Genomic DNA, 27964 nt, shown 5'->3' with positions numbered 1-27964 from the left:
TGATAGTACAAGCTGATGTATGTACATGTACCGGTATGTTAATAAGCACATTGGCTGTAAATTCTCAATTATTATATATTTTCTAATTTTTTTAGCACCTGGAGAACCTGGAGGACTTACTGTTGATGATACTCCAACTGAATGCATAATTTCTTGGGGGCAACCAAGAGAGCCAAATGGAGTGATCACAAAATATACAGTAAGGGTTATTTTTATTAACTTAACAACCTAGGATGTATTCAATGAACATTGATTGTGAAGCCTAGAATCATATGAATGCCCGATGAATGCAAGCCTCTTTCAATAGGCTACGATTAACAGGATCATTTTTAAGCAGGCAGATTTAAAAGGGCATGTTTAAAAGAAAGAATTTTTTTTTTAAAGTATCATTGAGTAGAGAAATATGTGACTTTAACCATTTCATTTTCATGGTTGTTTAAAGTAGAAAAGTATAATAGGAAAATTGAGTACTGTTTGCACTAAACATTTTGTGATATTTCACCCATATATCCCATATATATGTTGGTCTTGAACAGCTAACTTTGTTTCAAAGTTACAACAATATATTTGTTTGCAGCATTTTTGTTGTTGGGGGGGGGGTTCTTGTGAAACAAAAGAATTGATAAAGTTTACCTAAGGGAACCCTAAAAGATTAAGATATACTCTTGTCGCAAAAGAGTTAAGAAGTCCACCAGTTAATGCCATGGTCACAACTCACCGTGTCCTTTTACAAGTGTATGACTGCAGCTGTGGCCTGGTCGTAGGCCAACTCATGCGATTCGTACGTCCTTCTTACAACTCCTCGTGGGTACCCTCTTGCACCCTCATCACAGAAATTCTCCTCCCTTGCCAGTAGAAATCCCATAAAATGTTTGCAATGAAATGCAGCAGCTGTTTGTGCCAATGTGTTTTTCAAAAATGTAGCCTCATGCAGAGACTGTTGGACACACGTCCAACAGTCACCTTGGAAACCTGGAAAAAACCTGTAGACCTGTGCATCTGATGCAGGGATTTTCTGTGTAATCCATTGTAGATCACATGCAGAGAAGTGCTTGGACAGTTGTGACCGTGGTTTAAACAGATATATGAAAACGCCCACTTCATTCAACAATAAAACGATACTTATTTAGCATTGATACATCAACATCCTATACTAGGATATTAATTGTGTGTAATTATGAATATTGCTCCATTTTTCTTGCAGCTCTATACAGAGGTCTTGAAAATGGGCACAGATGTTGTGGATAAAACTGATTGGACGGAAGTACCTGGTTGTCAATTGCAGATAACATTTATGAAGGCAGAGTTAGCTTCCTTTTCCATATTTCGTTACTCTGTCACTGCTTCGACTGCACCTGGCGAAGGGGTTACTGCTACCACTACAGACACCTGCGAAACACCACAAGGAGGTTTGGTTCTTGATAATTTAAAGTGTACCAATCACCTGAAAGTATAATTTGTGACTGTACAGGTAGAATGTTTAAAATTAATCTATACATACTTTACCTGGCATTCTATATTAATTAAATGGTTAATGATCATGAAGAAATAAAGGATAACACAAAATCCTGTGTATAGAGCGTGCATAGAATCAAATTCCATGTTCTCTGTGCGCACCCTATTCTATGCAAGTGTTAAGTAAGCTACTTGAAGTGATAGTTGAATGTTGTTGCACAGGGCGCTACACAAAATAATTTTATGAGATAATTAAAAACTGAGTTGAAATTTGAAGGAACATTCAATTTAAATGACAAAATCATCTTTGTTTAAACAAAATCGGTTCAGAGACGGTTGAAATTTCAATAAATATAACCATTCTAATATTTGTGGTGCCCCACAAATATTCGATAATTTTGAACCAGCCGTTGAAAAAATGAGATGCCAATGTTGGCTTTTTGTTATATTTATGTGTTGGTTATGATATGCAAAACCAGCTGGCCCGTGTATTTTTATTATTAATAATTAACAGTCGCTATATGTTTGGGGAAAGTGGAGCTGATTTGTTATGATCACAATTTAACTTTAACACATTTTGGGGTCTAAAATTACCTTAATAGCAATTTCAGGTCTTAAAAGGGCACTAAACATATCATAAGAATAAGAGCAATAACCATGCACTTTGGAGTTCTAAAACAAGAACTCAACTATCCCTTTAACTAGACAATTGACTGTTCACTGGGAGTTTTTTTTTTTAAATCTCTTTGTATAGAAGAAATATTTGAAGCTCCTACTTTGACTACATTATAGCAAAATTGAACCCCTCACATCAAGAGCAAAATATATTTTGGTGATTGGTAAATTAAAAACTTTAAAAGTACCACCGCACTCTTTGATACATACTGGCTAAAATTTGCAAAACTTGAGGATACATGTATGTCCCACCTGAGTAATATTTTACCCAATTATATGGACATCCTTTTCCTACAAACTGAGCCAAACTCACCAGAGTCGGACATATAATTGACCACATTAACATTGGTCTGATATGAAATACATAATCTTAAAAGGGTTTGATTTGGCATAAAATTAATTGTCCTCTTTCATTTTGTTTTATTCTTATTTCTTACCTTGTTATTCTTTGGTGTATAATGCAGATGGTTTGGTGTGATTTCATCTTGTCCACAAGTTCACCTTGAGTATTTGTTTTCTAGTGGATTTGGCACCTAACAATTTGTATATGATATTATCAGTGGTATAAGCTGAGTAATAGGGAATGGAGGAGTGGCAAATTTTAGTTACATGGTGACAAAAAACAAGGTTTGGGTGCCTGAACCCCTCATTATTTTGCAAAATATGTATTTGTGCCATTTATGTCACTCAACAAATAAACTAACACAAAGTTTTGATTTGTCAGTCAACTTACTGTTTTATTGTAAACCAGAGAGGTTGATGACTAGATGGATTTTTATCATTGTTATTATTATCATTAATATTACATCGATTAAACACATATTATATATTTATTTATTTATTTATTCATTCATTTATTTGTTGATTCGTTTATTTATTTGACAAAGAAAATGCAAGTCATACATACAAAGTTATAGATAAAAGATGCAGACTACATAAAGAATGGTATGTGCATGGGCCAGGATTCACTCACATGCCATTTCGAAAAAAAATGTGATAGATTGCACGGTACACAGAAATAATTATGAAACTTTACATTCACTTGTGTTGTGTTTCGAAACTGAATGTAGGCCTAAGTATCCTCTGTTTTTATTCAGTGCCTGTTGAGCCAGATACCATACCTTCCCCTAGTGATAATGCAATCTCTCAGACAAGCTTCATGACAACGTTGCCGCCCCATGATGCACGCAATGGGCCCATTAGGTAAGAGAACACTTCAGCCATCCAATCAACTCCACACCACTGAATATTGGTATATCGTCCAGCTTATTAGCCTTGCATGTAAAAGCGCTTCACTATTTGCTCCACAATGTAGAATAAGGACCACTTAATAAACAAGGATAAAAACAATGTACCAACACCAGTTGAACCGATATGAACGTATAACAACTTCTGATCTCTAACAAAATAGGCGGGCATTCAGTTTATTGTACTGGTCCACACGTAAAGATGTAGTAGTCTTCAGGAGTTCAGGGTGGTGGTGTGAAGCTTGTTCCACAACCTTGTAGCAACTGATGGGAAACAATACTAATGCATTAGCAACAACAACAATTTGTTATTGGGTCGTGCACAGTGCAAGTCTTCTCAGTGCCCTTCTGGCAGAGTTCTGTTGTACCACAATTGTTGCTGTTATGCATCTATTTTACATTAAACAAAAGAAGAAATAATACATGTGATGATCTTATTCAGTCACATTGTCTTGGGTTTGATTAGCCTTTTTGACAACACCGTGTCATTTCATCACTGAATCCAGGATAAGGGAATTTTGTATTAATTTGGTCTTAATATATGTAAATTTGCCATAAAATATGAATGTTTCCTGAAGTGTAGCAAAAAAGACAACACTTTTTGTATCATACTTTTTACGTAAGGTGTTTAGTTGAATTAGTGTTTATCAGTAGACTGATTTTTAGGCAGGTCAACTTTCAGGATACCGTATCATTTTGTAGAATTCTTGACCATACATGTAATTAACATCCGAACAAGACTTGCAAAGTCTATTTTAGGTCTTCCTTATGAAGTGTTTTAATTCTATTTTGTATAATACTTGTAGTTAGGATAAATTGTTTTTGTTTAATGCCATAATGAGGTATTCAGAGCAACGTTTTACTTGACAGGATTATAAAAAAATGGTGGATGTTTCATCGAACTAATTCTTAATTATTCAGATAATTTTAGAAACTTTGTTCTTTTAGAAATTGGAATCTTTGACCTGGGGTCAAAATAATGGGCATTTTTCTACATACATGTAAATTTAATCTTATTTTATCAAGTGCTTACATTTATTTTCTTCTTTGTTTTTTATCCGTTCAAGTTGTTGCGAGGTGATTGTTGTAGAACTGCAAAGTGGTGATGCAGACCTAGATTCTTCAGACCCTAGTTACAGTCCTGCACAGATCATGAGCTACAAGGAAGCACAGAACACCATAGGAACACCATATAGTGCTGTAGTATTTAGCAAGTGAGAAAACATTGCTTTATTGATTGATCAACGAATGAATTATTTCATTTGCTGGATTAGAAAGCAAGTGCTTGTATATGAAGGAAAGCATACTGTGGACCTACAGCTTTGAGTCCTATCCAAAGGACTTTCCTTTTGCTGAATTAATCTCTCATTAAGAGACACCAAGGGCAACAACTGTTTCAAAACTGGAACCTCCAGATTATGGGACCACTACTCTACCACCATTCCATCCAGATTTATATCGTCCTATTTTCTTTGTTCTTTGTCTTCCTCTCTTTTTTCTTGTCTTATTTGATTTGATTTGATTTGTTTTGTTGTTAAAAACATACAAAATAGCAGCCATAAGGCTAAAACCAATTGACTTGACAATTTAAGAGTAAAACACACTTTTCTAATTAGACCTAATCAATTACCGCGCTCAATTTACGAATGCTGTCATCAAGAATCATTGAAAAGCTTACGTTCATTGATTTTTCGAGGTTATGTAAAGGGAATGTCCTTTCACCTTGAAAGCCTTAATGTGATGAACATAATCTTGACAGAATACAAACAAAATTCTGTCAAGGTCTGTGACGCTCAAAACGCTCAGACATTTTTACCCCAGTCATGCAGTGCCAAGCCGCAAAGGGAACTCAAGGAACGCTCAAGCAATATCAGGTACCCATTTACCCCTAAGTCAAGAGTGTCAAAGATAAAATGTCTTGCCAAAGCATATTAGTGCCGGGCTGGGAGTTGAACCCTCTACCTTGTGAGATTCAGTCCAGTGTCTCATTCACTAGACCACAGCACCAAAATACAAACGATTGCTTACATCCCATTTTACATATTTTTTTCCTTTCTCGTTACCTACAATTTTAGCTGTCCAACTGATGAAGTTAAAGTTGTTATAGGTGCAACAACTGACAATTCATCGACCTGTTACACTGGAGGTTCGGCTGGAAGTGCTAGTAGAAGAAGGAGACAAACAACAAGTGCCAGTACTCTCACCGCCGTCAATGGCCCTCTCAATACCGGTGGGATCTACTCTACCTTTGTCAGAGTCTATACTCCCTCTCCAGAAGATCCTCAGGTATTTATGCAGTGACTGTGGCTCATACAGATATGAGACGGTTAAGGGGAGTGTATCATGGGAAATACTGGTTAACGCCATCTACGTCTTCTTTTGGACAATTGCACGTAAACTAATGGATTTGATTAACTGGGTCAGCGCGCGCTAGCGTTCGCAAAACAGACCGAAGTTCTCCTCACGCTTCGGTTTCGCGTATGGTGCACGCACGTGAATAGGGCGCTTTAGTAACGAGACGGTACGCAAGGAGACGGAGTGTTTAACCAACTGTGACGGGTCTCGCACTCTTGTTACCGTCGTGATATTTAAGCGCTTTCGCTGTGGTGCTAAAGGCGACGGGGACGCAAAGTCCGTATCCAATTCCCGCGCGCGCGCTATCGTTTAAATTTAGTCTTGATCTCAACAATCATGGCGAATCTTCACGAAGTCAGAGAGACAGTTGTCTGTGCATATGTTCTTGACATTTTTGGATGATGAAGAATTCATGCTTTTGTATGATTTGAATGCTCCGAGCAATCCTGATTTTCAGTATTGGAGAGATGACTATCGGTTCGATTTGGACAACTTAAACGATGACGAATGCAAGAGCTGTTTCAGGTATGAGAGAGTTTAATACAATTAGTACGTAGGCCCACTCGTACATTTACAACGGAGTTAATCCAATCAGATAAGTGCACAGTTCCGAAAGAGCAATTTATCGTCTAGTTAGATGTATGTATTTATTTTTTATAAATAACTAGATACTAGGGTCTTATAGACCTAGAATCTAATAAAGAAATACAATTATTTAAGGTAAATAATATGATTGACTTATCCAGTGGCGGATCCAGGGGGGGGGGAATCATGTAAAATCACGTGATTTTTACCTTTTTGGGGGGTTGGCCCCCCCCCCCCCTGGCGCTCAAGGGGGGGGGGTGGTGCAAATTGAAAAATGTTCAAATTTTCGGGAGCAAAAAAAAAAAAAAGTTGGGCCCCCTCCCCTAAGAAATCCTGGATCCGCGCCTGCTCTTATCTGAATATGCGACATGATGAAGTGGATGAAAGATATTCAAATTTCAATCAACAAAAATTATGTGAGCCAGTCAGATCAGGCCTAGATCTAGATCTACAAAGGCCTCGATATAGGTCTAGGCCTAAAGTTAGTGCCTGCAATTGACATATCAATCAATGTTCTTTAATTAGAATACACGCATGTACAACATAGGGCTAACTTATTATACAATACTGTCAATAGGTCAGTAGTGACAAGAAGAGAAAATAAAATGGTACAAATGCTTAAATTTGCACATTTTCGATTGAATTAAGGATGTTTTTTTATTTTATAGTAAGTAGGGTCTATAAGGTGAATCTATGATTGACCTGCACTGCTTTCTTATAGAAGTTAGACCTGCTTTGATAATGATTCATAACTTCATAAGCTTCTACATAGATTCTAATATGGATGGGTCTAGACTGAAAGATTCATCATTTTAGGCACCATCATTTTATTTTATTTTACATAGTCTAGACTAGACTATATGCCAAAAGAATGTTTGTAGTCTATATCTTGTTTCAAAAAGAGAAGTTATTTAATATGTGCATGAACACTTTTTTATATCTTCACCAGATTCCAGAAAGATGATATCTACCGACTGAAGCATGCTTTGGGGGTGCCACAAACAATCACCTTGGAGAACAAGGTCAAAGTGGATGGCCTTGAAGCGCTCTGCCTCACACTACAGCGCTACGCATACCCTTGCAGGTATGGAGACCTGGTCAAGGACTATGGGAAGGCAGTACGTCAGCTCTGTCTGATGTTTAAGTGGATGACCAACTTTCTGTACGCAAGACACAATTCCCTGTTTACATCACTGGAACAGAACTGGTTGTCTCCACATCACCTGCAGATCTATGCAGAGGCAATCCACGGGAAGGGTGCTGCTCTCAGCAACTGTTGGGGCTTTATCGATGGTACGGTCCGTCCCATTTGTAAACCTGGTGAACACCAGAGGGTGATGTACAATGGACACAAGCGCATCCATGCCCTCAAGTACCAATCCGTGACAACTCCTAACGGTTTGATTGCCTCTTTGTATGGACCTGTGGAAGGTCGCAGGCATGACGCCTTTCTTTTGCGGGACTCAGGGCTCCTGGCAGAACTGGAGGCCACAGGCGCGGATCCAGGGGGGGCCGAGCGGGCCTTGCCCCCCCCCCCCCCAAAAAAAAAAAAAAAAGAGAGAAGAAAGGAAAAGAAGGGAAAGGGAAAGAGGAGAGAAAGAGAAAGAAAGAAGAAGAAGAAGAAAAGAAAAGGGGGAAGAAGGAAATCGGGGGGGGGGGGACCGAAAGGGCCTTGCCTCCCAGGCTGTTGACCCCCCCCCCCCCTCCCCCCCCCCCAATTAAAAAAATAGGAGAGAAGGAAGGAAAGGGAAAGAATAAAGGAAAAGAGGAGATACTGGCGTACTAATAGGGGGGGGGGGGCTTTGGAGAAATCAAATTCAAACGTGGTTTATTTCTAATTCCACAACGGCGGATTACAAATAATGCTGAAATGACATAATTTCCCAGATTTTTTTTCCCTCATTTTTTAGTAAATTATACATTTGTATATGTGTTTGTTGGAAAATGACAAATTCCTAAATTTACAGCCAGGCACGAAATATGATTCTTGAGATTCCTACATGTCAGGGCCCGAGGTACGGCAGGGATCGGGAGCCTCGAGCTCCCTCCCCCCCCCCCCCCCCCCCCCCCCCACCATTTTATTTGAAAAAGTATATTAAAGAGAAAAAAATAGAATGAGAGCAAGAAAGAAGGAATAGTTAACTGCCAGTGTTAAAAAATGAGGCATCAAAATATGCTCATCTGACCGTGATTAAATGCCTAAAACCCCTAAGCTTCCGGGGGCTCTGCCCCCTGGATTCCACTTAGGGTGCTACGGCGGGCCCTTAGATGCTCATCTGACGGTAATTTAATGCCTAAAACCCCTCTTTGGGGGGGATCCGCCCCCAAATAGTGACCTGCCAGTGTCACAAAATAATAGGTATTAAACAAAAATGATCATCTGACCTTAATTAAACGCCTAAACCCCTGAGCTTCCGGGGCCGGACAGGTTATCAAAATGTGTTTATCTGACCGCAGGCGCGTAGCCAGGGGGGGGGGGCGGTCCCCCCAAATCGGAAGAGGACGTAGGAAGTAAAAGGAGCAGAAAAAGAACATCTTTGAAATTCAGACAAGGATTAAGAGTATAGAGAACGGTACAACGCATCGTCTTCTTTCTCTAATAATTTAATGAAACGTCAAAGCTTCGCGCAAAAGGGGGGGGGGAACTGAATTTAGACGAGGATTAAGAGTCGAGAACTCTACAACGAATCGTCTTCTTTCTCTCATAATCTTATGAAACTTAAAAGCTCCCGCGCTTTGCGCGGGAGGGGGGGGGGGGACCTAAATTCAGACGAGGATTAAGAGTCGAGAACGGTACAACGAATCGTCTTCTTTCTTTAATAGTTTAATGAAACGTCAAAGCTTCCGCGCTTCGCGCAGGAGGGGGAGGGGGGGGACTGAATTTAGACGAGGATTAAGAGTCGAGAACGGTACAACGAATCGTCTTCTTTCTCTCAAATTCTTATGAAACTTAAAAGCTTCCGCGCTTTGCGCGGGAGGGGGGGGGGGACCTGAATTCAGACGAGGATTAAGAGTCGAGAACTCTACAACGAATCGTCTTCTTTCTCTCATAATCTTATGAAACTTAAAAGCTCCCGCGCTTCGCGCGGGAGGGGGGGGGGGACCTAAATTCAGACGAGGATTAAGAGTCGAGAACTCTACAACGAATCGTATTCTTTCTTTAATAGTTTTATTAAATGTCAAAGCTTCCGCGCTTCGCGCAGGAGGGGGAGGGGGGGGGACTGAATTTAGACGAGGATTAAGAGTCAAGAACGGTACAACGAGTCGTCTTCTTTCTCTAATGATTTAATGAAACGTAAAAGCTTCCCCGCTTCGCTCGGGAAGGGGGAACCTGAATTCAGACGAGGATTAAGAGTCGAGAACTCTACAACGAATCGTCTTCTTTCTCTCATAATCTTATGAAACTTAAAAGCTTCCGCGCTTCGCGCAGGGGGGGGGGGGGGGGGGGGGGGCTGAATTTAGACAAGGATTAAGAGTCGAGAACTCTCCAATGAATTGTATTCTTTCTCTAATAATTTAATAAAACGTAAAATTCGCGCGGAAGGGGAAAAACTAAATTCAGACGAGGATTAAGAGTAGGGAACTCTACAACGAATCGTTTTCTTTCTCTCATAATCTTATGAAACTTAAAAGCTTCCGCGCTTCGCGCAGGAGGGGGGGGGGACCTGAATTCAGACGAGGACTAAGAGTCGAGAACTCTACAACGAATCGTCTTCTTTCTCTCATAATCTTATGAAACTTAAAAGCTTCCGCGCTTCGCGCGGGAGGGGGGGGGACCTGAATTCAGACGAGGATTAAGAGTCGAGAACTCTACAACGAATCGTATTCTTTCTTTAATAGTTTAATGAAACGTCAAAGCTTCCGCGCTTCGCGCAGGAGGGGGAGGGGGGACTGAATTTAGACAAGGATTAAGAGTCGAGATCTCTACAACGAATCGTCTTCTTTCTCTAATAATTTAATAAATCGTAAAATTTTTCGCGCTTCGCGCGGGAGGGGCAAAACTAAATTCAGACGAAGATTTTGAGTCGAGAACGGTACAACGAATCGTCTTCTTTCTCTAATAATTTAATGAAACGTCAAAGCTTCCGCGTTTCGTAGAGTAGGGTGGGGACAACTCGCCCCCCCCCCCTCACCGACCCCCCCCCCCCCCCGCATTACGTCACTGTTGGTCACCATTATGTACCAATATTTGGCTCGCATAATTTCAAATTTGGGCCCCACCCCCCTAAGAAATCCTGGATACGCGCCTGGGAGGCCAGGTCTCGCGATGAACAAGGCAATATCCTTTGTATTTATGGGGATCCAGCCTACCCACTACGCCCACAACTACAAGCACCTTTCCCAACAGCTCATATCACCCGGGAGCAGGAAGCCTTCAATGCGGCAATGTCTAAGGTCCGCATCAGTGTAGAATGGTCATTTGGGGACATTATTAATAATTTTAAGTTTACCGACTTCAAAAAGACACAGAACATGCTAACGAGTGCATGTGGTAAGATGTACATTGTTTCTGGACTTCTCACAAATGCTCACACATGTTTATATAAGAACAATACATCCCGCTATTTTGCCCTCGATCCCCCTTCATTGGAAGAATATTTTCAGTAGTTTAAATTTGTGTAGTGACGCTTTTGTCTCATTCCAGCTTTAAATGGCTTTAAACCTCAAATTCTTTTACATGTGGTGACCTTTGTAACTGGTCTTCATTAACCTTCTAAACTGTTCAGTTTAATTTAACTTTCTTACTTAGGCTACTGAATAATAATTGTTGATACGAAAACAAGAAATTTATAAATGTATAACACAGTTTGCATTTAATTTAGCGCAAGCAAATGACCTACATGTAATGTGATTGGGGTTATTTATGTATTACTGTATACTGATATGAAGATTTAATTGATGTTCATCTCCCAAACTTATTGTTTCATGGAATGATCATAAAATTTACTTTTTTTGTGTATGTTCAACAGTTCAAGTATCATGATTAATGTTCACTTCATTGAAATGTAAGATACCATTCTTATTGTTTTTTTAAATCTTCAAAGACACCATTACGTTCGAGTACGGTTGTCCGTTATATAGGAAACCCTTGTGTATTTCTATTTCGATAGTGGGCGTGTGTAACACGTTGGATTAATTTTATAAAACGTCATAGAAAAGCAATGTTGTGGTCATTTAGATAACACATATATGCTGTGTGTAATTATTAATAAATGCCAAAATGTCAGTAGACAAGATATATAGCATTTCAAGCAAGTTATATATATGATTGTTCTCTTGATAGGCAATTATGTGTACTTTTCTGAGGTCAAGTTGAATGTATGTATGTATAGTTCTTTTTATGAATGGGAAAATAATCAGTTCTAGTTTTACTTGTTTAAATATTACAAGCATAGATTGAGTTTGGTATTGAATATGTGATACAATATTACAAACATGAGTTAAGTTTAATTAGCAAAGGTGAATTTGATACCCTGCTTGTATAGACTATAGAAGGTCTAGTGACTTAGTTTTGTCCCTTTGGTTTTCAAGTATTGAACAAGTATGGTTAACTGATGCTTAGGAAAAAGAAAGCAGTTATTTTATTGTGGTTAGAATTGCTGAGAACAAATATATATAGCATGTGTGTTACAAATAAATCCTTGTTTATTTAATACGAAAGAGTATCTTAACGAGGATAAAGTACGTAGCTATAGAGTTTGATTTCATATGACAGGTACATTAGTATGTGAAAGGACACATCATGCAGGCACTAAAGTAATTATTCAGTGGTAATATATTATGCAGATAAGTGAGCATAAATTATTATAGAAATAATTTGCAGATTTAATTTATTCGTACTGGGCAGGGCTTAAATTAATCCAAGGCCATGGCCGTGGATGCCCTTTTGATGTGCCCTGGAGATTTTTGTGTGCCCTTTCCAATTCTTCCTATTTGTGCTGTAATATAGGAATGTGCCCTACAGAAAAGTGGCCTTGCCCTAAAAATATTGAAATTTAAGGCCTGTACTAGGTATAAATGAAAACACGAGCACAGAAATTTAAGTGCAATACACAAGTATATATTTACATGTGTTAAAATGTCTGTATGTATTCTTGTAATATATTTAATACAGATTTAATTGTTAGAGTTATGTGGGGCATTAGCTGGGTGTGTGACCCAACTACTTATCAAATTAACATTCAATATCAAGTGGTACAAGTCCCTAAAGTTGTCAAACTTTCTAGTGTTGTGCAAATAATCAGGATTTTTCTGCTCTAGTTGATGACGAACCGAAGTCCTTTTGAAACAAATGTCAGACAGCCTTTACAATTTCAGTGTTACATAAAGCATGGCTCCAAGTTTCCTGTTTTTTTTTACAGAGAGGATTTGGATTTCCAATATGGGATGTACATTTAATATTTTTTCTAAAATGTATTAGTATCAATATATACATGTAAATGGGAAACAGTAGCTGCAGAGTTGCTTTTATTTTGCTCATCAATAATACATACTTTCTTATGTTGAAGAAAATATTGAAACATATACATGTAGTTGAATGGAAATTACATTTAAATTAAAAAAATATGAAGTAATACAGAAAAGTGTAAAAATTGTTTATTTGTACTAATCTAAAAGAAAACAATTAACTGAGTTTTACAGCATGCGAGTGAGAGAAAAAGTAAGAGGCAATGAAGAAGAGATATGGCATGGTTTTATTATATGTATCTTTATTTTTAAAAGAAAAACACAAGTACAAGTCATATATGGAAACTTATAAAAAGCTAACATCCAAAACAACATTTTCTTAACGATAACCAAACATAAAAATAAAGCTTAGCGATTACATGTGTACGTTTAGAAATAACATACTAATTTAAGTTGAATAGCACATCTGTGCGTTAAAAAAGAAAATGCACATTCATAGTTTTTTAATAAGATTCACAAGATTACACAAGAAGAATGTCTGGTACAATTACCCTAATGACCTACATGTACTTGGTCCCAGAATAATAAGTAGAATCAAACAACATTAGGCAATCGTATAAATCTGAGTTGAAGACAATGGCAAAATCCCATACTGGGGGAAAACATGCATATATATATGACATATGTAGTATATATTGAAGGGGAATGAAACCCTAGAAGCAGTTGAAGTGTATGAATAGAGATTAATCAAAGAAAGATCAGTGAAAACTTGAGAAAAATGGAATAATAAAAAGTTATGAGCATTTGAAACTTGAAAGTTACAATCACTGATGAAATGGAAAAAAAATGCCATCTGCAACGTGGTCACTTTGTGTGATGTCTCACATGAACAACTCTTCAATATTATTTATAATATGATTCTTCCCCATTGTCCTCCCTTAAATACAATCTTGTGTTCTACGAATCGGGAAAAAAGGTGTACATGTATGACATCACTATATATCTTGGTTGCATTGCCAAAAGGATAATTTCCATATCACAGTGATCCAAACATTAAAAAAATTGTATCTTTTTCAATCATTGTCTCTTTTCGCTGAAATTGTCACTAATATTTTGTATTTTCTGCATTCTTACAATCTGAAGAGTTCATTATCCACTACTCGAAAGTAAAACCATATATAGTATATTACATTACCGGTACTAGTTGATATTCAAGTCAAAGACAAAATCCCAGTAGGGGCCAAAAGGTAATGAATATCATTGCAAACAAAAAATTAACAATGTAATATTGATATGTATGTACATATTTGAAGCATGGTTTGAAATGTACCACAGTAAACATCAAACATAATGACAATAATCATGTTTAAATCGATGTAGAGCAAGAAATTCTATCAACCGTATGAATACATTAATCTTTTATAAACATTTGTATACCAAAACAAATAAAAAAATCCATGTCACCCAAGAACTTGGAACTACATGAATAAATATCCACATGTGACTCGGCAAAAAATATAGCCTTAAAATTAAACACCAATCAGCCTGGTTTAAAAGGCAACAAGAAACTGCATGTTGCATAAATGTTATGTATTTGGCACATGGAAAAAGCTGCAAAGATAGCACAAGTCATATGTGAAAGACACCAGTAAGAGGCCAAAAGCACGCTTGGAATGGCGAAAAACAGCCTTATACCCTTGGGCAAGAGAATGTTAGCTGAAGAAGTTGATCCTCCACATCTTAAAAGTAATACATTGTTGATTGCATAATAGTAATCTCACACACCATTTGTAGTACATACTCTATAATGCATGTTTTTGATAAGTATTTGACAAGTACAAAAGTACAAGGAAAACATACTGAAAATAGTCACTCTTTTTGTTCATATTATGTTAAGTAATGCCTCTCAGAGTTTTTCTCCTCTAGAATAAAATAGTAACTATGTTTTGGTTAAAATAAAAAATAATCCTTTATAAACATTTGTACACATAAAAAAAACACCAGCAAGAGGCCAAAAGCACGCTTGGAATGGCGAAAAGCAGCCTTATACCCTTGGGCAAGAGAATGTTAGCTGAAGAAGTTGATCCTCCAGATCTTAAAGGTAATACATTGTTGATTGCATAATAAATCTCACACACCATTTGTAGTACATACTCTATAATGCATGTTTTTGATAAGTATTTGACAAGTACAAAAGTACTAGGAAAACGTACTGAAAATAGTCACTCTTTTTGTTCATATTATGTTAAGTAATGCCTCTCAGAGTTTTTCTCCTCTCGAATAAAATAGTAACTTTGTTTTGGTTAAAATAAACAATAATCCTTTATAAACATTTGTACACATAAAAAACACACCAGCAAGAGGCCAAAAGCACGCTTGGAATGGCGAAAAGCAGCCTTATACCCATGCAAGAGAATGTTAGCTGAAGAAGTTGATCCTCCAGATCTTAAAGGTAATACATTGTTGATTGCATAATAGTAATCTCACACACCATTTGTAGTACATACTCTATAATGCATGTTTTTGATAAGTATTTGACAAGTACAAAAGTACCAGGAAAACATACTGAAAATAGTCACTCTTTTTGTTCATATTATGTTAAGTAAAGCCTCTCAGAGTTTTTCTCCTCTCGTATAAAATAGTAACTTTGTTTTGGTTAAAATAAACAATAATCCTTTATAAACATTACATACAAAAAACAATTCATTATCAGCCCTGTGTCGTATGAAAGACACCAGCAAGAGGCAAAAGCACGCTTGAGATGGCAAAAAGCAGCATTATTACACATAAACAGGCAAACATAAAATGATCAGCACAACACATGTTATGTATACATTGACTCATATATATTGTAAAAAAACTGGAAGTTCCCATGAACAAAAAACATATATATTATGGCATAAAATATTTCTACTAAAAAGTTGATAGAAAAAAGGTGTTCTCGTGGTATGATCTAAGACCTATGACCTTTGTTTCAACAAAAACGGCAACATCCATTTCCTGAAACTTGGGATGAGGCATGATACCACATTCATAGTGGTTGTCATCACTAACATGAACCGCACATAAAACTAGATACCCCCTCCCCCCCCCCCCCACTTGTATCTGTTCTAAAATCAATCGTTATTGCCTAGTGCTTTTAACACAGCCAGCATGACAGTTTGAGTTTGTTGATAATAATAATAATAATAATAATAATAATAATAATAGCCAAATAGTCCACTCCAAATTTTATTAAACCGAAACGGAAATTCTTTTTGCCCAATTGATCGTGAGCCCGGCAGCCACTGAGCAGCGCCAGATCGACGTTGATCTATCCCTTATTGTTGAACGCCAAACAAGGTAGCAACAACTCCCATCTTTTATCGTCTTTTGATTTTGCTGTTGCATGAGCGCTTGTTGCTGCACCAACTGCTGTTGTATCTGTTGCTGTTGTTGTTGATACTGCTGATTTTGTATCTGGAGCTGTTGCTGGAACTGCTGTTGTTGCTGCATCTGAAGCGCTTCACGCGCCTCATTTCTCTGTTGCCTTTCTAAATCTTCCCTCTTCTCCTTTCCTCATCAGCTCTTCTCCTTTCCTCATCAGCTCTATCATCAACTCCTCCACAGTCTCTATCAGCTTCTTCTCATCATCTGTTTCTTCCACTGCTATGCCGCTGGCTGCCTTCTCTTGTCGATTTTTGTCTCTGACTTTGTCCATGAGACTTGACATGCGGTCTCTTACCGCTCTTTTATCCACTTTCAGGTTACGGTTCTGCATGGCTGCACCAACCTCCTGCCATGCTCGTCCCCTCTCCCTTGTCCCTTGACGATGCTGGAAGGGTCTGGCGAGTATCACCTCACCGACCAAGATTAGGTCTTTATGTAGGTCCCAAGTCATGCTGAAAGACACAGACAAAATGATGATTTTAAATATGACTTAAGAAGAAAATTACAACCTGGTCATCAGTTGTTATTATTTCTAACAAAATAATAATGATATATTCTGGTTAAAGTTACTAGTAGACCTCTAGAAGAAGATGATCACAAAGTACAATGTTCGACTTTACAGGGCTCTACACACTCACTTGCGCTTTTGCCAAGGGGAGTGAAAATCAGTTATGGGCAAGTTCAGTTTGACGTCACTTGCCCGGCAAGGGCGAGTAATTAAGATCCAAATGGTTATGAGAAAATGTTTGAATTTAAGTGAATAGAAAATAAATCGACAGCAACTTATTTGTCACAGTGTTCTAAAGTGTTATTTACAATTTTTTCTTGAATGTTATTCATGGCAATGACAAATTGTCATTTGAGGTTTTAAACCAACTTATTTTTAATCTTTTCATAGGTATTTATACCCCCTATCCATGCATTGGAATGTATGTAATATAATTCACAAAACGCGTTATTGAACTATGGAATAAACTGCCAGAAACTCTAGTCACTGCACGTGACATAAAAAAAAACACAGAGTTGCTAAACAATTTTATGTAACCTGACATCCACGCATTCTGCACTACGTTTAAAGTCGCAAACTGATAATTGAACTTATATCTTGGAAGACGACCGGGAGATCTACGTCTACACAACTACCTCACTCCTTCCTGCTCCGTTACCCCTTCATCAATACCTGCCTTCCAAAAATCATAATAGCCTACTTCTACTATCGCTTATTTTTCTACACAAAATTGATGCTTCTCGTTCTAATACTATCCAAAGCTCCTAACCGGTCGGATTTCAACATTTACTTTATTTGGACTCCAGGAATCTCCAAAATAGTTGAGGGCTCAACTAAGAGAAGAAGATGACCTACTCAATATCCTCTGAACTATTTCACGCCCATATGAAAAAATATTTAAACAATGTCATTTACCCCTTTTCATAAATATTTGCATATTGATACCTTGGCAATGTGAAAAAGCGCTTACTAGCTGTACCACATCTAACTAGCTGCACAAGTTGTCATTCTACATTCTCCCAGATGTGGTTCGTATTTTCCACAAGCATTCTGACTGTCTAAAATGCAATTCTCGTAAGTAGATCAATAATCAACATTTAATTATGCACTTACCGCACTGTTCCCTTCTGCTTCTTCCCACGAATCCCAGCTGATGTGGCTTCACCGGCTCTGCCTCTGCCATCAGTTTGTTCCAGCTTGTTAAAAATAAAAATAAAAATGAATTATAACAACTAGAGGGTCTATTTTTAATTTTATAAATGATTTCAAAAGGGATAATGGAAGCCAGACTGCTGAGAACACAGCATTCTTCCAGAATCTTGGGTAAAGAATGATAGTGAACAGGTGAATGAAGACCAATGCCAAAATTATTTACAAACTTTACAAAACACTCAATCTATATTTAAAAAAGCAGACTTTAACAATTTACGTCTAGATTTCTAAAGTCTAGACCTAGATCTAACGTTAGATCATACTCAGACATTAGATCTAGCATGATTAGATGCACTCTTTTTAGTAAAATTAAAAAAGCAAGATTAGAATTTGTTCGTTGTTAATTGAGAGCGATTAATTACTACTTCTAGTAGCTGGCAATTATTTGATTTTAATGGTACAGAAATTCCATAAGATTTCAATTCGTGAATCGTGGTATAGTTCTAAGCCTCGCGGTGAACTGCTGCCTTTTGGTGCTAGTGCTCTAGGGCCTTGAGGCTTGGCCGGAGCGCCGGGGCAATGGACCCGGCGGTGGGCTGTAGTGCACAGCGTGCAGGCACGTCATGCATTACGATGAAAAAAGGCCCCCAAAGTAGGCCTAAACGGCCAAACCATCAATTTATTGTATATAGATTGAGATATAGAATAAGCTACTTACCGAACAGACATCGCCAACACTAATTGATTCCCTGTTGTTATCTTCATTCATTGTAGTACCCTCCATAGTCAGCGTAGATATTTCTAGATACAAATTATTTTTTTCAGCTCTCTCTCTCTTACGTCGTGTTTAGGGAACGAACGCTATGTTGGCCGAGTACCGTTCCGAAAATCGACGGGACGGAGAGATTTCAGGTTCGCGCATGCGCAGTTTGTTTTTTTCGCTCGCGTTACCGTCTCCTTGTGCGTACCGTCTCGTTACTAAAGCGCCCTTGCTGCGGTCGCGTCGTCCGTAGTCGCATTATACCCGATTGGCCCCGAGTAGGGCCACGGGAAAGACACATAGTCTCGTCATGATACACTCCCTTTAACACCCACGTAGTCTTGGTGCACCGGCTTACAAGATAGGAAATGTGACGCGTATTACTCTTAACCTTATTTTAAAAATTGATGCTGTGGTTTTGCCATGGCATGTTTTAATGAGGCTCAATATAACTTATAGTGCTTTGGTTTACTGCAGACTACACATCGGTTCTTGTTTAAAGTCAATAAAAACGCAGTATACTGCACTACAATCAAAAGGAATGATTGTACAACCTGTGCTAAAGTGAGAATTGCTCCGTAGACAAATTTGGACATATAACAATTTTATCTTTCCAAGTATGGATCTAACACACCGTAGTGTACCTTTTCATAAGCCTAAACATAGTCTAATCCAGTCACAACCCTATATTTTGATGAAATAACGACTAGAATAATCGTGAGATCTTAAGACGGCCTAATGATTTTCCCTTCTCTTACATCCCCTCTCTACATTTTCCCTCTCTTTCCATTTCCTTCTGTATATCCTCTCTCTTTCTTCCCTCTCCACCTTATCCTCTAATCTCTCTCTCCCTCTTTCCCACTCTTCCCACCCTCTAAGTTTCCCCTCTTTCTCTCTCTCTCTCTCTCTCTCTCTCTCTCTCTCGTTTCCCTCCCTCTCTCACCTCTCCTCTCTCTATTAAAACAAAGGTGTTTGTAGAATCACAAGTTATATTATTTTCATTCACTCTTAAATCGGGCTTCATGCCTATACTGTGCTCCTCCAATATCTTCTAATTTATATTTATTCTATTTTCTTTACATGATAAAAATAACTTGTTAATTGTATGTCTTTTAAAATTTTCTACTTACGTGTATGTACTGTACTATAATTTTTTCATCAGATTTACATTCATGAATATGGTAATGTGTGTTTTGAAAAAGAGATTATATAGAAACCAACAAATTGATGTTAAAAATTAAATGTTGTTACTCCATAACAGATGGCCTTCTATGAGAGTGGACCCTTCATGGTCCCAGTCACTTTAAGTGAGTTTAGTTAAGTGACTTTTTCCCCTACTTTTGCCACTATTTATTTGATATTATTGTATTAGCCTAAATTCACCTTATCTCAAAACGTTTGCTTGCTTGCTAGGTGCCTTGTCTGTTCCAGATATTGGCGATCAAGGCTTTCCATCTACTTCTATCTCTGGTCCTTTGAAATGTGATGCTGCCTCTGTTACACGTCAGCCCAAAGAACTTGCCCATGTATTTGATGCACTGTCTCATCTCTGCTTCTCTTTCCCTCAATTTGTCCTGTCAGTATCTTGTTTTCTGTGCCTTCTCTTCTCATAAAATGCTCAACAAACTGAAGTTGTATTTTCCTTATGATGTTAAGGAGGAACTGTAAACACATGCCTTATCTATCACTTCTTCATTTGATATCATGTCGGTCAAAGCTTACCTAAGCGTCCTTCTTTAGAAACACATTTCTGCTGCTTGAATCCTAATGTCCATTATTTAACGTCCAGTCTTACAGTAGTACAGAAATTTCCATACATAGCACTTTAGTACCTGGATTTTAGTAATACATTTTAGGTTTTGATTTCTTAGCACATTTTCCAGTTTGGTTAATGACTCCTTTACAAGTGCAATTCGTATCTTTGCTTCTGCATCACTCCTCCCATCTGAGTTAATCAACCTCCAAGGTAGTTTTGTTTAACTTTTGTAAACCTCTTCTCCATGCATGTACAGATTACATCTAGGTGCATCTTTTTTGGGGGGCACTGGTGTCATAAAATATAAGGATGCCTTGCTAAACCAAGGAGATTTATTGTTTGAAATTATAAATCTGCCAAATTATCAGCGTGTGGGTGTAACGAGCTTGAATTGATTGCACTAAAGTTGTCCATACTTTAAAATAGGAGATTGCGCGGTTTAAAAACGAAAACTAATGTTCTTTGTGTGAAAAGTGTGCATTTCGTCTGTCTTCGCCCTCGTCATATATACGTTTTCTTTGTCTGTGGAACCGCACGATTCCTTTTGATAATTTGATAATCTTAACGCATGCATGATCAACAAGATGAATGCACGCTTTCTATTCCCAGTCCCCTTCAACCCCCATTTTCACAATATTTGTTTACCATTCATATTCCACGTTCAACTTCATGCTATGAGCCTAGTTAAGAAGAGGAATTTTCTATTCCTCATGTTGCGTGCATTGGTCTCAGTGGCGGATCCAGCCGGATGGAAGAGGGGGGGGGGGGCCCAATCCGTGAGAAAATATTAGTTGCGACTCAGCCACCGGTGAATAAGCGGGGGGGGGGGGGGAGTAGGAGGCACTTTTGGGGGAAATTTTTCAGGAAATAATATGCGCCGACTCAGTCAGCCGGTGAATAAGCGGGGGGGGGGGGGGTGGGGGGTGAGACCACTATTTTTTTTCCCACCTAATTCGTGAGAATTTTTTTTTTTTTTTTTTTTTGTTGACCCGTCAGCCCCCCCCCCCCCGTGGATCCGCGCCTGCAGAGGATCCAGACGGCGTCAAGGGGGGGGGGGTAGCCAAATCTTGTTACAAAATTTAGTGCCGACTCAGCCGGCCGGCGAATAAGCGGGGGGGGGGGGGCTTTTGTTTTTTGTTTTATAAAGGTTAACTTTACATTATTATCCTATTTTTTTTTATCGTTTTGGGGGTGCTAGGGGGGGGGGGGGGACCGGGCCGGAATAATCGTTACGTGGATCCGCCCCTGATTGGTTTTGTCCTCCCCTTGTACATGTGCTTCTTTTCCCCAAACCTCTATTCTAGTAACATATTTGTTTGTTCTTGTGTTTTTTTCCGTTCCTAGACTCATAATTCTGTCTGTCAGGTTCATGTAGGCATATCATTCTTGTATGGCCAAAAGATGAGGAAAGAAACAACTAAAGGTTGAAAAGCCTAAGGTGCAGTGGCGGATCCAGGGGGTGGGGCTTGGGGCAAACGTGTAAAAACGTGATTTTTTACCTTTTGGGGGGGGGGGTGCAAATTTTCAAATTTTCAAGAGCCCCCCAAAAAATTGTGCTCACTACCCCCCCCCCCCCCCCCCCCCCTGTTATGTGAAGATGTGATTAATTTAAATGATCACAAGGACTTTCCGAAAGATCAATCTAAAAAAAAATTAATAGGATATTCCGTCATTGGTTGAAATGAATATGCAGATAATCTGATGACGTATCATGTAATCCGAACATGACTTATATAGGATGCACAATAGAGTATTTAAAATACCCTTGGGTTGATTTCTCAAAAGTCTCGTGTTAATAATTTGTTATCTTTAAATTTAGAAAGCAGTGACACGCCTGTGACTTTGACGATCGTATCTGTAATCGTGATTCTTGTTCTCATCTGTGTCATCATGATATTCATTTGTATTCGAAAACGCAAAAGGTAAATTGGTATTATTTCGTTTAATGTATGGCTTACTTCGAATCATCGGGTCATCGCGTCCGGTCGGGTGGTCGGGTAGCACGACCTTTCGTAGATTTGTCGTATCTTTTTCACAAAGTGCCGTGTAAATTGGAACACACCATTTGTAGATGAGAGGGGTTTATTTTACAAACATCCCCCGACATTTCGTGAATAAAGGGCACGTTTTCACAAAAAGTCGGGTAACGCGACCACGCGACGCGAAGACCCGATGATTCGACGAAAGCCGTTTTAATCAAGTAAACACATATCAATGCAAATACTACCGAAACAAAGAATAGAAATTGAGGGAGAGAAAGGGAGAGAGAGATAGCCAGAGGAAATGAGAGAGAGAGAGAGGGGGGAATAATGCCCAAGAGGACCTCTCATTAAGACTCCTCGGTAGAACAGCCGTGCTGTCAAATTAAATCAAGGGGGCGAAGGAAAGATGGCAAGAGAGGGGTGGCGAGAAAGAAAGAGAAGAATACAGGAATTAGTGTAACCAATTTTGATTAGCATACATGTACATATGGATCTTTAAAGGCATCGTTTAACAATGTTAAATCTGAGATGCATGTCCCTACGCGTTATCAATGCATGTGATATGGCGTAATATTGAAGCCCTAAACAAATTTGAGTGCCGGTTTTACCATACTCATTTTCCCCCATTAGACTGTAGTGCTATAAAAACCCTTAGGAAAACGCAAAATTTGATTTCGATTTCCAATCATAAATATCTAGATAATCAGACAGGCAATCGACTTAACTAAAGGTATATCATTATGATTGCAGCATGAGCTAAATCCAGGATTTTGTTTCAGAATCTGAGGTAATGTTTTTTTTTTTCTGTTTAAAGGTACTATGTCCCTTTTGCAGCCAACCTCAAATTCTGTAGAACTTTGCAGGAATTATGAATATGTCATGTATGTCCTATCTGTGAAATTTAAACATTAGCAGTGTCCTTATATTCAAATTATGCAAGGAAACCCGTTTACTTGCTAGACTTCACTGTTAGACACTATTGAGTGACTGACTGACTGGCTTTTTTCTTCTTTGGTAATAACATACATGAAAAGAGTTGTAAAGGGTACATAAGCATTTGTCTACATCAATAACCCACTTCTTGTGATGGCCAAGATTAAACTGATTGAATCTTTGCTCAGCATAAAACGTATGACCATTCGGTACAATTGTCTGAAAATCAAAACTATTACTTTTGGGCTCTATAGCCCTAAAGTCGATTTGACAACTAATAGTCGTTATTTTCCCACTTGAAGACATTTTCAAGCCCCAACTTTTTTAGGGAAGTTCTAAATTAGTATTATCTTTCAAATGCAGTTGGAATTCAACTTTTTCATTTTTTTGGCCTGCAAATGGGACATAGTACCTTTAATAAAATCATGTTTATTCAATATTGCTTTCGACTTTGCAAAACATAACAAAACATATATGGATATGCATACATAATATAACTAATAGAATCAACAACAAGAATATAGCTGATTATACAAGACATGGTGGTACATTTTTTGAATATTCTTTTTAAAGCAACACAATGTTTGTCCACCTATTATCAAATGATACAATTTTTTTTATTTTTAACATAAATGTATTGTTCAAGGGAACGATAATACCTTAACATGCATTTAAAAGAATTTATTGAGAGTACGCTATTTTTGCATTTGTTGGAAGATATAACGTATTTGGCTTATAAAATAATAAAATTAAATTTAACTCCAACGTTTCCAAAAAACCCAAATAAGAAATTAATTTTATTCAAAGTAACGTTATCCTCTAAAATTAAATGTTAGACATCCGCAATAAACCTTCTAATGATTGGGTAATTCCAAAAAAAAATGTTCTATAGATTCCACGGAGCTATAACAAAATGAACATAAGTCTGACTGCGATATTCATTAACACCAACTATACGATGTATTATCTTAATCTGAAAATAACGGATCGTGTAGATAAACATGACCTAACAGGAACTAAGAAAATTTTAGCCCAGTCTATGTTTGGGATATTAAACAGAGAATTCCATTTATCTATTGATTAAGGGGGACTAAAAACCTGTTGAACACTTAAATTATGAATATAGCGACATATCTTCGTTACCTCTATTATATTTTTAATCAATTCCTCTTGAGCTCTTAGGTCTGCTTCTGAACATTTAGGGATATTATTTTTCCAATCATGGGAATAGCCGTTTTCACAGAATAAAATTCTACAAAATCTTAATCGAAAGAAGGTAAAAAATATTACCATTTTCGTCAAGAAGATCCGATAATTTAATTATACCTTTGTCATACCATAACTTTATAAATAATTTTTTTTTCCACGAATCATAGTGTTGTTCCATATATCTTGTCGTCTGATATGGGAAGGACTGATTTCCGTATCGAGTGTAAAAGAGCCCATGACTGGGCAACTTCCCGAATAAAAATGTTTTTTATCGACAATATACGAGAATCGTTTTTATTAATATTACTATACCAGAAAAGATTTCCTCCAAATGGAGCCAAACAAACTTCATAAAAACATTTCCATTCCCCAACATTACTATCGTCAAGCAGACGTTTAACCCAGGCAATCTTTAAGCCTGAAATAATTGAGGGTAAATGTAACATTCTCAGACGTCCGTCTACATAGTCTCCAATTATTGTTGTACGGTTTATTTTGTCTGGTGTTCCATTCCAAATAAATTAAAAAAGTAAAGACTCGACCTCTTTTTAGAGGGCTTCAGGCGGTTTTGGAAGGATAGAAAGTAAATAAATTGGTTGGGACAATCCCAATGATTTTACGATAGCAATCTTTCAAATGGGAGTTAGGTTTCTCATTGACCAAATACGGAAAAAACAACTATTTTTTGGTAGTTGGGGTGGAAAGTTTAAATCAAAAAAGTCTTTCAAATGCACCAAAAATTGTACACCCACCTGTGTTGAACGTCAAACCAGACGAAGCAATGTCCGGAGGGTAAGCTTTATAATAACCCAAAATTAACAGCTTTGATTTATTTCTGTTTGATACTAGGCCAGTAAGACGTTTAAATCTTTCTAGAATATCTAAAACTCTTAACAGATCGTTACGGCCTTCCAGATTATAATACCGTATCATCAGCATAAGCATTCATTTTAATTTCTGTGCCGTTATTTTAATTCCTTTAATCAAGATGTCTTTTCTAATCTTGAGACTTACTATTTCAGATGAAAAGGAGTGGACTTAACGGACAGCCTTGTCTTAGCTATGGTCACATTACCCAAAAGTAGCCTGCTCAACGGCCGAGCGGCGAGTTTTTAACCAATTCTGCCCGGCCAGCGAGCGGCGGCCGCCCAGGCACCGCTTGTTTTTAAGGCATCGCTCGGTCGCTGCTGAAGTTTAATGGAGCTCTCACACTCTGCCGTGTAGGCCTACCGTCCACCTGCCGGGCTATTAAAAAAACAACAGAGTCCAGAACGTTGGGTTTCGAGCGAACTTGTCCCCGGCCGCAAAAAAAAATTCATAAAATTAATCTTTTCACCGTTTCGTTGACATCTTCTGACCGTTCTCACCGGGCGCATACCGGGTGTTGAACGTGCTTCTACCGTCTTCACCGCCCAGATTGACTTTTGTTGAAAATTTTGGCCGTTTCCATACCGGGCCCATACCGGGTCTCGAACGTGTGCACCGGGTTTGTAGCAGCCACCTACCAGTCACTTAGCGTCCCCTCACCGCTCGGAGCGTCCTGTGAGCGAGTCCCCGGACTGCTGACGTCATGACACGACTGCCACAAATACCCCGATTTGAACGGCAACGGTCAGTCCGCTCTCCATTTTTCATCACCGTTCTGTAACGGGTTATGAGCGTGTTGTGAACGTGTTCATACAGTGTGACCGTTTTCATAACGTATTCATACCGTCCTCATACCGTTCAACACCGTCCTCTTGCCGCTTACTTGCGGCCGGTGCCAGCCGGCCAAAGTTTTGAACATGCCCAAAACTTTCGCCGGGTCCCACCGGGTGTAAATAAGCGCCAACGCCCCATTAACGTGTTGCCCGCTTTGATAACGAACCACCGTGTGCCCTCGCCGTTCTCCACCGTCCGCAGACATTTTCGCGCACGGTGGCCTGTAGGAGACTGCTCGGGAATCGGTGGGTCACCGGTCGGTCACTGCTGGGACACCGCGCGGAAAAGCTCCGCGATTTCGCCCAGTTTTGACCTAAAATCGACCGGCGACCGACGGATAGTCGGCAGGACACCGCCCAGGCATCGGTGGGCCTATACAGCCAGCTCAAATTCTCCAAAACATCGCTGGGCGATGCCTAAATTCCAGCAGCGACCGAGCAGGCTACTAGTCGGTCGGTCGCTGCTCTGATTTGTGACCATAGCTTTACCCCGCATGTTACTTTGAAATATTCAGAGGCAAACCATTGTTAATATAAACACATGAGCTCACATCATAATATAAAACTGTACTCCAATTGACCAAGTCGATGCCAAAATTGAAAAACCGTAATGTTTTCAGTGTGAATGACCACTCTATCTTATCTAGTGTTAACAAGTCACTTTAAAGAAGAAATATAATAGATTTCATTCATATGATATCATTACTCTCGTAGCATGCATAGACCGATTATAATGTCAATGTGAATGACAGTCACAACAAACAGGTTATAATTCTCTATTCCCTGAATAAATTACAGGTGAGAAGTTTACCCTCAATGTCTCTGTAAGTCTAATTAATTATCTATCCTTGGTAATATCTTCTTTTTTGGTCCATAGATCTCGACAGCAAGGGAACAGGAGTTCTCCCATCGCTTCGGCAAGCTTCACCACGACTCCCCGTATGTGCACAGACTTGTTACCAGCAAATTCACCAACAAGCTCTGGAAACCAACAAGTAGAAGATGTATACCATGAATATGAAAGGGTGTGCGTTAGCGGGCAGGACTCGTCGAAATCGAGCACCCGTGCGAACCAAGGAACGAGTCAGGGAATCTCCTTGACCAAGACGAAGTCGACGTCGGAAAACGACCAGTCGCATGATTATGAGAATCCGTCCTTCGATGATAAGGAATATACTGACCTTGATTTCTCTCAAGTCAAGAAGGGTGGTGATCCAACGAAGCCGACGTCCTCCGGTAAGGAATATACTGACCTCGATTTCTCTAAGATCGAGAAGGGCGGTGTTCCAACGAAGTCCTTTGACGGTAAGGAAGATGTGGATCCGGCCTATGAAGTTTGTATCATATAGAATGTCAATCAAATAGATTTCAAGTCTTTTACAAAAATCGAATTACATCAAGATATACACTTGAAATATCTATTGAAGACAGTCATGAAGATTATCATAACAAAGAGAATTACCTTATAGATTTATCAAAAGTATGTACAGTCAAACCTGTTTATAGCAACTGCCAAAGGGAAACACAAAAAGTTGTCTTTGTAGACAGGTTCATTTAGTACATGTTTCAATGAGAAAATATTTTCAAGGGAAACATAAAATGTGGTCTTTGTAGACAGGTGATCTTTGTAGACAGGTGGTCACTAAAGCAGGTTTGACTGTATAATGCGGGAGTCCCTTTAAACCCGTTGATTGGAAACATAATTCTCAAAAACAAAATCACGTTAGCCTTTTGTTGTACTACATCAAAGACGTGTTTAATGGAAGATTCCAACTACAGGGTATTTCATTTAATAACCAATATGAAAGAG

At 38.5% G+C, this 27964-nt stretch overlaps 1 protein-coding gene across 1 annotated transcript; it reads left to right on the top strand.

The window, feature by feature from the left end:
• The first annotated feature begins 100 nt into the window (after positions 1 to 100).
• On the top strand, positions 101 to 27696 carry LOC105440039. The gene is made up of 8 exons (XM_030995565.1): positions 101 to 199; positions 1205 to 1409; positions 3228 to 3333; positions 4445 to 4591; positions 5453 to 5663; positions 19836 to 19881; positions 22150 to 22252; positions 27032 to 27696. Exons 2-8 carry the CDS (start codon positions 1226 to 1228, stop codon positions 27501 to 27503), a joined length of 1269 nt encoding a protein of 422 aa, XP_030851425.1. The 5' UTR covers positions 101 to 199; positions 1205 to 1225; the 3' UTR covers positions 27504 to 27696.
• The last annotated feature ends 268 nt before the right edge of the window (positions 27697 to 27964 follow it).

Source organism: Strongylocentrotus purpuratus, unplaced genomic scaffold, assembly GCF_000002235.5.
Source record: "Strongylocentrotus purpuratus isolate Spur 01 unplaced genomic scaffold, Spur_5.0 spur5_scaffold_3, whole genome shotgun sequence".
Taxonomy (NCBI): Eukaryota; Metazoa; Echinodermata; class Echinoidea; order Camarodonta; family Strongylocentrotidae; genus Strongylocentrotus; species Strongylocentrotus purpuratus.
This window is presented reverse-complemented; position numbering and strand designations above follow the sequence as displayed.